We start from the raw sequence: 13,072 nt of genomic DNA, 5'->3' as shown, positions 1-13,072 counted from the left end.
GATGTTCTTTTACTACATTGATAGCAAAACTCCAACTTGTGACTTAATAATTACCTGTGCTTACGCCACAGATGTAGTCAAAAAGTTGATGAACGGGCTTTCCAGTTAATTCTTCTAGTTTCCGTAGAGTCTGAAGTGCAACTAAACCCCTGAAACACAAAATTCCCCTTCACATACAATGGCGGTCTTATCTTACATAGCTCTAATCATTTTTCAATCACCTTTAGCTTCATTATAACTAATTGTAATTGAACAGCTGCAACAGTAAGAATCCTGAATATTTTAGGAAATAAAACAGCAGCAGAACACAGTTACAATAGAATGATATATACTAAATATGAATGACATACTCAGGCACACCAAAAATAGTATTCAACAGCTACAGCCATATTGTTTTACAGCAAAGGCTTGGGGGGTGATCAGTTTCTGTGGATGTAGACTAAGGATAGATTTTAGTTGCATTCTCACTACACAGCACTTAAATTTTGGTCTTCACAAGGCTATATAATGCCCCTTGGGGCATAGTATTTTCCAGTATGGGGTTTCCTTGGTCTCAATTCAATGTATCTAAAATAATGGGAGAGATGAATTAGAAACCATCAGATTTGTGTTACTCTATCACAAAACAGTATCTCGAATGCAGCAGTGTGAACTCTGTTGGGATAGAGCGAGATAACTGTGTATGGCAAAATGAGCACCAAAAACAAACACCATTCAAGCAGAAATGCATAGAAAAACAACACCCATCCCTTAGACAGTCAAATGTGACAGAAATGTAACTCATACATTGCCTCTTTGGGCATTTGTCTATCAAAGAGAGACTGAAATTTTACTTCTAGTTACAGTATGAAAAAGGTTACAGTACGAAAAAGGTTACAAGTATGCAAAACCGCAGAAGTTTTACCTTGTTCCTCCTCCATCAATGGTGAGGATTCGAATTCCCCAGCCTTTCACAGGGTCTGTATAGCCAATCAGAGCTAAAGTTTCTCTAACAGCAGCCTGAAGACTTTCATCATTAGCCTGTCTCAGTCGCAACAGGCATGGGATTAATTTTTCCTATTGATAAATACAAGGATATTTAATTCTAACCATATGTTTAAACCAAAAGAATACATTCTAGCATTTACTAGCTACACTTACTAGCATGGCATTACAGTACAGAATTAATATACTAGTTAAACTTGGAAGAAAACGTCTTCAAACCTGTATTTACCCAAGTCTTTCTCTAATCAGGGAAAGAAAGGATGTCAATATTATGCTGTACACACCTCACTGCTATAGTAACTACCTATCAGAATTAAACAAACAAGATGATATGTAAATATTTTTAATAGCTAGGAAAGTTACATTTACCACTTTCCTTTTATTGACTTAGTATCATATCAGCCAAGTGTAGACTCAAGTATGAGGCACACCAAGTACAGGCAAAATCCCACATTTGCTTAGTAAGTACCACACTGCTTGAAAACAAGAAATGTCTTCTAAGTACACTAATACCAAAACAAAATTTAAAATGCTTTCCCACACAGAGTATTTTTTAAATGGACATTACCACAAAGATACACAGCATTACAGTCAAAATGGGACTAGTGAATACACTCTTTGATAATAAATTAATTCACATACATTTATGTGAATGCCTGACCTGTACCCTGCCCAGATGATTTATCTGGCCTGCACTCCATTCCCAAAGGCTACTTCTTCCAGAAATTCCACCATCTGTATCACAGGTTTGTCACATCTTGTGGAAAAAGGCACAAGGTTGCCAAATGCTGTGATTTAGCTAGTACTTCTAGAGTAGTCTACCACCCACCTCCTGCACTCTAAATGCAGGGAAGAAAACAAGTGGGACTAGATTACATTAACTTATTTGATGGTTCTCTTGCCACTTCTCTTCGAAGAAAGCATGTAAACAAGCATAGAAAGTACTGTGCATTTACAGACCAATTGTACAGCACATTCCCATCTGTTAACTGCACAGGGGACACAGTGTACGACCTTTATCTACCACTGGAAAAAGCTATACTACCTACCCACATGACCATGCCGTGTGCTTCTAAATTAAACATTGTAAACTTAAGAGCCTTTAGCTAAACTCACAGTAGCTTGCATATGAATCTGCTTGAACCAGCTATAAAGTTATAAAAAGAGATGCTCAAACTACAATCCTTGCAAACAGGAAATATGACTAGTCCACAAAAGCACAGAAGGATTTATGTTGTTCTAGATCAATAATTTGTCAGATTGATTTTTATGTATGCATAAAAACTATTTGCACCTTAATTGCAACTCCTCTGCTCTCTGGAAATTCTAGAAGATGATAGGTCAGTTCTTCAACCCTGTTGATGCAGACTCTTGGATCAGAGGATCTCCGCAGAGCTTGAACTAAAGCTCGAGTTCTGTTATCAATACTCACTCTTGCAATGATCTAAAGAAGACAGACAACATAAAACTACTCTGAGAAACATGCCAAGACTAATTTCAAAGTGTTACTTAAAGATTTCTCAGAAGCCATGAATAGCATTGTACCAGAGATCTCCTACAGATTCCAAGTAAGCACTGTTTAAATCATCAACAAAAACCTTTTGATTCTTTATTTAGTAGAAAACAAAATAAAGTTTACAGCAAGAATACCCCAAACAAACAGCTCAATATGTATTCAGATGGACTTTCAGGGCAACTCTCTGGTATTTAAACCATTAACAAACCATAAACTGTAATATTACTATAGCTACAAAAAATACTACAACTAGATCTGTCTGTAATTATGGACTCTATGCATATATGAACTAAATACATGTACCTACAGCACACACACACAGAGGTATGTGTGCATATATACATACACAGACACTCTTCATATATAAACTTGCATAAACAGATCTATAGCTGCATAAAACATCTAATACTTAAACACAGATGTATCTATACCTACTTTTAAGTACATATATATATATGTAAGTTTACATAAAGTATGCATACATATATATATAAAATCTACATAGTTTTATATATGTACTCATTTATAAAAGTGCACAGAATGAATCAGAGAACAGTTTGGGTTGGAAGAGGCCTTAAAGATCATCTAGTTCTAACTCCCTACTGTGGGCAGGAACACCACATATATACCTATATAGAAGTACAAATACTTATATGAAAGTAAAAGTATGTGTACCTCTGTATGCAAGTATATGCAGGGGTACACACTTATTTACGTAAGTAAATGTGTGTGTGTCTATGCTTAAATATAGGTATATACACTAGTGTAGCATATATACACATTTGTATAAAATACACAGAGAAATAATATGTAAATTAACACAAAACAAAGACTTGCCTTTTCTCTCTGAAGAGACAAATGCTTTTCCCTCTCTTCTGCAGTCTTGGCCTCTTTTGCTTTGTCCTCATCACTTTTCTCAGACACTTCTTGTTCCTGCTGTTTACTCTTTTCTGGTGAAACAACTTTTGTATCTGATCTTAACTTTGGAACCAACCCACCAATATAGCTGTCGACAAAAGCCTGTACACTGTTACTGGGATACGAAAGAAAGTCTGCAATACTTTTTTTAGTGGAAACTGGGAGAGCAGTATTTGTCTTTTCAGTACCCAAGATCTCTGCTTCAGAAGCTAAAGCAGCTGCTGAATTCACTCTCTTTTCTTCGCTTGTTACAGTATTTGCTGATGAATCAAGCTTATTCCTCTCTTCACTTTCAGAGTCCTGTAATAAAGCTTTCCTTTTTCTTCCTTGTTCCATAACAGAATTATTAAAGTAAGAGTTGATATGATCAGCTACAAAGTTGTAAGTCTCTCCAAAATTTGTAGAAAAGTAGCTTACATGAAAAAGGTGGCTTTTAGCAGATGCTGAAACTTCTGGAGTATCTTGACAAGTGCCGCTTGAACTTACTAACACAGATTCCAAGTTTTCACTTGCACAAGTGGATTTCTTTGCAGCTGGGCCTCTGTTGCAATCATCCTGCGTTCTGACATCTGTAACTTGTTTATCATTTTCTAGATTTGTGCTGATGTTATTTGCATCTGCACTACTTTTATTTGCTTTACCCAAAGTACCTGAATGGGACTTTAATCGAGCTATTCGTGACACCAGCTCACTGTGAGTGCCAGACACTGCCTTTGAAACAGATTCTATAGTATTCTTAATTCGTGACATGTGAATGCTCACCTTCGTAAGTCCTTTAGCAGAAGAAGTTAAAAGTTTGGAAACTCTGTAGTATAAAAACTCATGGCTATAAATGTACTTGTTATACCAAAATGTTCGGCTTCTGGCCCACTTACACCAAGGCTCACTTGTATGAAAAAATCTCAGGTGTGCAGCATGATTTATCCTCCAGCAGGCTTTAGGTCTACCAAAACACAGGTATTTGTTTCTCTGCTTCCACCAAAGATTTTTTGGGTTAATCAAAAAGAATAAATATGCATCTAAGGATAAATGAACTGTCATAACTTATAAATAATTGCACCTTTTCTATGTTGCTTTCTACTTCATTCCAAAAAATATGTCAATAAGTAAATCCCGTAATGTAGTGTTGTCTGAAAAAGAAAAAACCAAAACAAAATTAAAACCAACAATGGAAACCCCAAACCAGAAACAAGTTAAACTAAAAATCACTGAGTTGTTTAAAACAGATGAAGCTTGTGTATCTGTTTGGTAAAGACAAATAAACATTCAAATCAAATTGAATAATCTCATGGGAAAATCCGCTGCTCAAGACATCTGGCAGGTAGCTCACCCCAACATTTCAACATGCTACTCCCTAAAGGCCAGTTTAAGCTCATCTTGAACAATATGTGACACTTCTCAAAAGTACTTAATGACATATGGAAAATTGATTGCCGTTTCTTCAGCAAATTATCTTGTGCAGACACAACGTTTCAAATGTCATTATATTACCACTCCTTAGCAGAATTCCTCACAGGGGAGAAGTGACACCAATGCTTTGATCAAAGTTCAACAAAACCTGCCCATCCTAAGAGCCAAGGGCAGGATATAATCCTTACTCTGCAAAGAAAAGTGCAACTGGTGGAGCAGCGTTTTACACAGCACACCAGAGTCGTGCGGATACCGCAGGAGCAAACACATTATTTGCCCGAAAATAATTCCAGGCTTCTCCAGCGCCAGTGACAAATGCCGAGAAGGGCTGCCAGGCAGGCACGCAGGCCAGCTCTTGAGCAGGCCGACTTCACAGCGACAGCAGAGGCGAAACCCCGGCAGCACCATCGCTACTTACAGTCTGCTCTGCCTGCGCCGTGCCCGTCCCGCCGGGTGACCGCCGCGCAGCCGGCTGCGGGCCGCAACCCCGGCCAGGCTATATAAGCACGGGGGCGCCTCCGGCCCCGGGGGCAGGCGCGGCCGCTGTTCTTGCCTTGCGCCATTTCCCCGAAACGCTGCCGAGAGTGGCGGCGTAAACAAGCACCGAGTCCAGGCCCCGCTGTCCCCGGCCCACCTCCCATTACGCGAGCGAGCCCCGCGTGCCCGGCACGCGCTCATCGTGTTCCCCCCGTCCTCATATGGCCCCACGACACGGTGGAGATGCGGCCCGACCCGGCGGCGACGCGGCCCGTCCTGGAGGCGGTACCTGCTGGACAGCGGCTCCCGCCTCCCCCCTGTCCCCAGGCCGCCGCCGAACGCCAGGCAGGGGCCGCGCCCTCACGAGCGGTGCCGCCCCGGCGGAGCGGGCGGGAGCCGGCGGGGCCCGGCACAACACCCGCGGCGCGGCGGGCGGCGACGTGCGGCGTGGCACGCGGGAGGGCGGGGCGGCGCCTCCGGCGGGCGGTGGGCGCTCCCCGGGCTGCCGAGGGCGGCGCTTGGAGCTTGGAACGGACCGGCAGGATTGTCCGGGCCCGGCCTGCCGCCCGGCTGACCAGACCGCTGAAAGCCCCATCCAGCCTCGGTTTGAGCGCTGCCAGGGTCAGGGCATCCACATCCCTGGGCCAGCAACTTGGTCTGGTGCTTTTCCACCCTCACAGTGAAGAATTTCTTCCTGATACCTGACCTAAATTTCCCGTCTTTCAGTTTGTGCCCATTAGTCGCTGTCCTGTCACTATAGTTTCTGTCCTCTCTGGCTCCTGTGTCGGTCCCTTTCAGGTGCTGGAAGGAGCTTTCAGGTCCCCACACAACCTTCTCCATGCTGAGCAGCCCTCGCTTTCTCAGCCTGCCCTTTTAGGGGGGGTGCTCCGGTTCCCTTCATGGCCCCCCTATGGGCCTGCTCCAAGACGTCCATGTCCTTCTTATGTTGAGGACTCCAGTTCTGGATGCAGGTGGGGTCTCAGCAAAGCCGAGTAGAGGGGCAGAATCCCCTCCCTTCGTGCTGCTTTCGGTGCAGCCCAGGACATGTCTGGCTTTCAGGTCGGGCACAGCGGAGCAGGTTGTGCCCCACGCTGCTGCCAGCACTGGGCTCTTGATGCCACACCCTGGGGAGTCCCTGGGAGCAAGGGGCCGGGAAGAGAAGGGTCCCTACCCTGCCTTTGTACCTCCTCAGTGCAGATGCCTTGGGAATATGCTCCCCCCATCTCCTGTTTGATGGTTAGGGAACGATGACAGATGTTTTTCATGGGTTGGACAGGGTTATGAGGCACCTTGGTCGTTCCCAGGCGGGCTTCAGAGCAGCAGCAGGCCCTGAGATTTCTGCCTGCATGGCCTGCCTGAAACAGTTTTAATAAAGTTGCTGAAACTTCAGGCAGCATTGTTCCCAGGTGGAACAATGGGGGCTTTACCATGAGGGTTATGGGGGTCGTGTCACACGTACACTTTCAGATTTCAGTTGTCTGCTTCTGTTCTTCCTCTCAAATAAAGTAGTAAATTAATTTTCTTGCCCTGCATTTTATTCCTCAAAGGAAAATTTATACTCCTTACATATTGTAATTTTTAGCATGCATTTTTTTATAAATTGCACAGGTTAAATTCTCCACATCTCTATCTAGATATCAGATGCCCACCAAAGTCACTTTGTCACTCCCTTCTTCATCTGGTCAGGGGAGAAAAAATAGAACAGCGTGTCTGCAAGTTGAGATAAGGACAGAGAGAGATCACTCACCATTTACCATCATGGGCAGAACAGACTAAGCTTATGGAAATTAGCTGAATTTATTACCAATCAAATCAGAATAGGGTAATGAGAAATAAAATCAAGTCTTTCCTCCTACCCCTCCCTTCTTTCCAGGCTCAACGTCACTCCCAAGTTCTCTCCCTGCTCCCCATACAGCAGAGCAGGGGGATGAGGAATGGGATCTGCAGTCTGTTCAACATATACTGTCTATGCCACCCCTTCTTCAGTGAGAGGACTTCTCAATCCTTTCCCTGCTCCAGTGTGGTGCCCCTTCCACAGGAGACGGTCTTCCACAAGTTTCTGCAGTGTTAATCTTTCCCATGGGCTGCAATTCTCACAAACTGCTCCAGCAAGGCTTCCTTCCACAGGATCAGTCCTTCAGGAACAGGCTGCTCAGAGTGGGTCTCCTGCAGGGGCACAGGTCCTGACAGCAAACCTGCTCCTGCGTGGACTCCTGTCTCCATGGGGCCACAGCTCCTGCCAAGAGCCCGATCCAGTGCAGGTTTCCCATGGGGTCATCGGCACCTGCCTGCTCTGGTGTGGGGTCTGCCAGGATATGCAGGGGAATCTCTGCTCCAGCACCTGGGGCATCTCCTTCCCCACCTTCTTCACTGACCCAAATGCCTTCAAAATTGTTCCTCTCACATATTCTCTCCCCTCTCTCCCAGCTGCTGCTGTGCAGAAGCTTTTACCCTTTCTTAGTATGTTGTCACAGGAGCACTACCACCATTGCTGTTGGGCCCATTTTTGGCCAGTGACAGATTCATCTTGGAGCCTGCTGGAATTGACGCCTTCCAGCACAGGGGAAAAAAACGGATTTTTTTTTGCAGAAGCCACCCCTCTAGTCCCACTCTCCACTCTTCCCCACCAAAACCTTGTCACATTAACCCAATGCAATGTCAATTTTACACTCATGTCACTTTCTTGGTGAAGTTCTCAGTAGCCACAAATAACTCACGAGCCACGTATTATTGGGATCCTTTTGCACAGTACAGTGGTAGTTCATACCCAGGTGCTCATCTGTTCCCTACTAAATGTTTCCAGAGTTGCTGTCTTCTGTCCTGTTCTGCTGGTATGGTCTGCCTGCATTATTTGTAGATTAATACAAATCTGGTTGCATTATCCAGTGGTGGTATACTCATGTTTTCAAGATTTATTTACTATTCTTTAATTTTTCACAGGATTTCCGTATGTATGCTTAAGCTCATTTTTAAACCAAATATTTCAAACAGTAGTGGGGTCTGCCCTAAGTGCCAAATGCAGTTAAGGAGGGAGGTTTCACTGCCTCTTGATGTATTAGTTACTTCATGTAAAAGCCTGAATACTGTTATGAGAGCAACGCAGTACAGATACTTTTAGAATGTGTAGCAGTGTCAGCTTAAGCAGCTTCCCTGGGTGTGTTTGCTCTCCAGGGCTCTAGTGCCTTTGCCAATGTGCTGAACTGAGTTGCATTTCATCAGATGACTTAAGAAGCAGTCACCCATCTGAAGCCACAGTCTGAGCTGGCTTTAAGCAGGGTAGCTTGCTTTTTTACAGGAACAAAAGCTAAGGCAAAACAAGACCTACAACTTCACTAAGAAGGAAGTTTGGACATGATAAGCTTCATCCTGCCCAGGCACATCCTGCCTCTCTTTTGGACTGGCAAATAAGGTATTTGAGGTAGGAGGCAACTGTTCCCTTTTAGCTGCATATGGGTCCTTCCTAAACAGTCACACTTTATCCCATAATCTCATTGTAAAATTCTCTCCTGTGCCTGCTCAGACATTTGTCTCTCCACTGGGATATGTACAATGAATGGTGTGTTGATTCACACCTTTGCTGAGGAAGAGATTCGAGGATTTCACATTTCTGGTCCAATCACAAACCCGGATGTTCTTGCCATATTGCTCTCCCCGAGGATGGGCAGACCTGTCTGATCTGGCATGTTCAGAGGTGCATGATCCATCAGCTTCTCAAAACAACCATGAATCAATACAGAAGCTGAAAAACACTGGACAGGAAAAGATGAATTTATGTATTCCCAGGCACAAATTCTGCACCTTCTCAAATATTTTCACAATTTAGTATTCTCTTTACTGTAGTCATGACATTAAGAAGAAATTATCTCACATTTATTTAAAAGATAGACTAATTTTACAAGCTCTCTTAGTGGTCAAAGATGAGTTCATTGTGTTTGACTAAATACCTACTTTTTATAAAAGAGAGATGAATCCACATATGGTATTCAGACAGTAGCCAACTCTGTAGTTGTTTTCACCTAATATAGATATCATCTCATTTAAATGATTTTGAGATATATTTAACTTTTAATAGGATGTATATTAGCTGTTTGAAAAATACTTCCATTTCAGTGCTTTTCATGGGAAATATAAAGAGAGAAATCTGTTGTTATTATTGATGGGTTTTTGTTGATCTCTATTAGGTTGCATACCCAGCACTCAAGCTCTTTCAGAGTGGTCCCATGAAACACAATTGTTTTCAGTTTAGGACAACACTGAGAGTTTGATTTTAATTTATTCTTTCTCTGTTACTAAATTCAAAAAAACAAAGGCTTTAAAAACATTTTCTCATTATACCTGTTACTACATGTGTTTGTAGGTAGGGTGAAAACTAGTAAATCAAGTTGCACTTCAGCTGTGGTGAACCTTCCTGTTTTAAAGAAAGAGAGTTCTTTCTACCTCTTTGGTGTACGTGATTTTGTCATGTTATAGCCAAAATATTGTGGTGCAATAATTCAGGTGAGTTAGCTGTGTTCATTTATATGCATGCTACACTTTTCAGTGCCATTAATTATTTCTAACATTCATATTTGTATGTTTGTCTTGGACTGCTGCTTGGAGGGAAAGTCATAATGGGTTATGAGGCAGTTTGATAAGAATTGGATATTTACCAGAAATAATGGTTCCAAAATTTGTCTGTCTACAATTCTCACTCTTGATCTATGAAATGTAGAAGTTTTTATTCTGAGAAAATAGTTTTGCACATATTCTCACTGTATGTTTCATAAAAAGCTATTATATGAATAGCATTTTTATATATAACATTAGTTTATTTTTACTTGTCATATTGATTATGGATGCTATTCTGAAAATACAGAACTATCACCTAAGAGACTCAAACAAATTTTAAAGAAACCCATGTATTTCAAGGCACTGTGACAAGTTAACATATATTGGAAGAGCAGTATTCTGCTCATAATAGTGCAGGGAAAACACTGTTTTGTATTTTCATCAGCATAATGTGACATGGACAGAAGCTGTGTAGTGCTAGCAAATATTTTAGGCTTTGCTAACACAAGTATTCTGCCTCTTAACACTAGATGGCAGACAAAAATGGGAAAATATTTCATTGTTTTCAGGGATAGAATATTGAATAATTAATTTCCAACTTGAATGAATATTCACTGAAAACTCTGAGAGTAATAAGAATTAAGATGATTGAACAGCATGGATCTTTCTGCAACCTTTCATTTGGATGTGGTTTTTGGCACAAACACTGAAAATAATCAAGTGGAATTTTTCTGCATTATTTTCATATTGCTTTTTTAGCTGTTACTTCCCTTCAATACTTTGCTCTTGTCAAAGAGCTAAAAATTCTAGGAGCCTTAGAAAGGGTTAAACAACTCAAATAAAAGAGAAACTTTCAAAAAGAACTGTCCTTGCCAGGTAGTCACATCATTGTGAAATTGTCTTCTGTAAATCCAAAGAGCAAATGATGTAAGACTTAGATTGCAGCTGCTTAGTGTCTTTGCCTTGCTTCAGTTACCCAAAGTAATTGGGCTTATTTGCTCCTTATTGTCATTGAATCTTAGACAATAATGTGGAAGTAACATGTTTGCTAAGGGGGCAATTCTCTTCAAAGAGTATTATAGTGTACCAAACATTATGTAATCAGTTCACCTAGAAGCCAGTGAATATTTTGGATTGTTATTCCCTTCCTCTCCCAGATACATCCTTCAAAAAAGAACGGTCAGAATCCCCAGGTTTCTGAATCTCACTCTGAAATGTCTGTTCTTCTAGCTAATTGTGATGTGCATACACAGTACTAGACTGTAAAAAATCCCACCAAATCCCACCTTGTCTTTCTTCCTCAGTGCTTGATTTCCTGTGTCTGCACTGCTCATAGCTGATGGTCTCTGCCCTTTTGTGCATTCTAGAAATCTATCTGCCAAAACAAGAGTGTGTCAATCAATAATTATAAACTAGATATTAATAATGTAGTTGATTACTTAGAATTTAAAATTCAACTTGTGTTAGAGGTCATATTATAAATTCCTCTTCAGCCCCCTGTGATTATCATTAGAGTCATTCTGTTACCTTTCATCACTCAATAAGTGATAGATATTAATTTTGTTACTGCAGCATCTGGTTCAGTGTATGATTGTATGAGTGTCACCCAAGATTTTTTTGTGTAAATGGAAGGAGATAAAAATGCAGAATCTCTTTATGTCTGCTGGTGTTAATTCACTGTCCATAGTGTTTGCAACTGCTTACTCAGAATTGCTGGAGAGACCGACTGTCATTTTTATTTACATTGTCTTTTAATTAAATTATTGACGTTGATCTGGACCTCTCAGTATTGTACTAGGTACCATCTTAGCATTTTTCCCGTTAATAAAAAGCTCTGTTTTTAATTCTCGTCTGTGGAAAAAGTGCTTTGTAATTCTTCATCAAAACCAGTTCATCATAGTTCTCCTAAAGTTACGCATTATTTCCCCATTTTTCTTCACTCTGACCAGCCTTGGTGAAGCTCCTTTTCTGTCAGTTGTTTTCCACGACCCTGGTGGCAGGTGAGCTATCAGGCCATTTAACATCCTAACAGAGAACCCAGACTGTCTGGAATACTGCAAATGAAAAAGACAGTTTTTGGCAGAAGCCTATGTAACTGATTTATAATGATTTATTTCTGTCTTAAAATAGCCTGATGGAAGTTGTACAAGAAAGAGTAAAAGCTCTGTACTCTATGGGTAAACACTTTATTAAAGTTGCATGAAATTTTATAGCAGCAATAGGAAAGAAGCATTTCTTAGAGAATGGCTTACAAATTGTGGAAGATAATTCTAGCACCATAATAATAACATGAATTAAGCAAACTGGTTCCAGGCTTTGGACCCAGTAGCACCCTCACTCACTGCTGTCAGTAACAGCTGTAAAATCAGAAACTTACCTGAAGAATGAGGTTGGCAATAGCGAATAATAAAGTTCTTACTAAAACAGGTTAAAAAGTTATTGTTTCAGACGTAATCTCTGTAGGGATTAAAAAGAGGCACGTAGTACTCTACGTAGTTAGTGGTACTGTTTTGTGGTGAGTATCTGGGACATGCCTAGTTACAAGTCACAGGGGGCCCATAGACATTTTTTTCCCCTCTGACTTTCATGCCTGTGACTAATTCCTACTGGAGGATGCACTCAATTTAGAAAGGTCTTGTTCCAAAATATTGCCTAACAGTAAGTATAATTGTTTGATGTGTTGCAGTCTTACATTCTAAGGCTGTATAGACCTGCATTTGATTTGACGTAGCCTTTAATCTTACTAAAGCAGTACCCTTTTCCTTTAAATACACAGTTAATTTACTCATTTGGGAAATGAACATAGTTCCTTATAATGTGAAAGACATCCAGGTCACATGCGTGCAGGAGAGCAGCATTTACACGCACATAACACATGTACACCAAACAGAGATGTGCACAGTTCTCTTTTGGTGTATAAACAGGGCTAGCAGGAGAAAATGCTGTCCTGTGTTCATTATGATATGAATAGGAAAAGGTAAGGGTGGTGTCTAGTTCATCTTGACTGGAAATGGATGAGGTTTTGGGTTGTCCTGACATTTTCTAGTAATCTTTTGGCTTCACTTAAGAGTTCTCCTTCCTGAACAGACATGTTTTTGTCTGAATCAAAGCTTAACTCTTTATTAGGAATAAAGTTATTGATGCTATTTGTCATTTTGTGTCTCCTTGTGTGGTGACAATGGCATTGGTAGCTGCCTACACTGCATGACTCATTATATG

At 41.1% G+C, this 13,072-nt stretch overlaps 1 protein-coding gene across 3 annotated transcripts in view; it reads right to left on the bottom strand.

The window, feature by feature from the left end:
- The window catches only part of PNPLA8 (patatin like phospholipase domain containing 8), a 34,216-nt gene extending 28,485 nt beyond the window's left edge, over positions 1-5,731 (bottom strand). The window contains exons 1-5 of one of the 3 annotated variants that reach the window (XM_041396077.1): positions 5,595-5,731; positions 3,338-4,548; positions 2,279-2,428; positions 905-1,056; positions 55-149 (exon numbers count right to left, since the gene is read on the bottom strand). In XM_041396077.1, the coding sequence (XP_041252011.1) occupies positions 55-149; positions 905-1,056; positions 2,279-2,428; positions 3,338-4,459 (1,519 nt within the window). In that variant the 5' untranslated portion in view covers positions 4,460-4,548; positions 5,595-5,731. The other 2 variants (XM_041396079.1, XM_041396076.1) reach the window with 2 other exon arrangements.
- Between the last annotated feature and the right edge of the window lie 7,341 nt (positions 5,732-13,072).

This window comes from Onychostruthus taczanowskii, unplaced genomic scaffold (genome assembly GCF_017590055.1).
Source record: "Onychostruthus taczanowskii isolate IOZ18803 unplaced genomic scaffold, ASM1759005v1 scaffold125, whole genome shotgun sequence".
Classification (NCBI taxonomy): domain Eukaryota; kingdom Metazoa; phylum Chordata; class Aves; order Passeriformes; family Passeridae; genus Onychostruthus; species Onychostruthus taczanowskii.
This window is presented reverse-complemented; position numbering and strand designations above follow the sequence as displayed.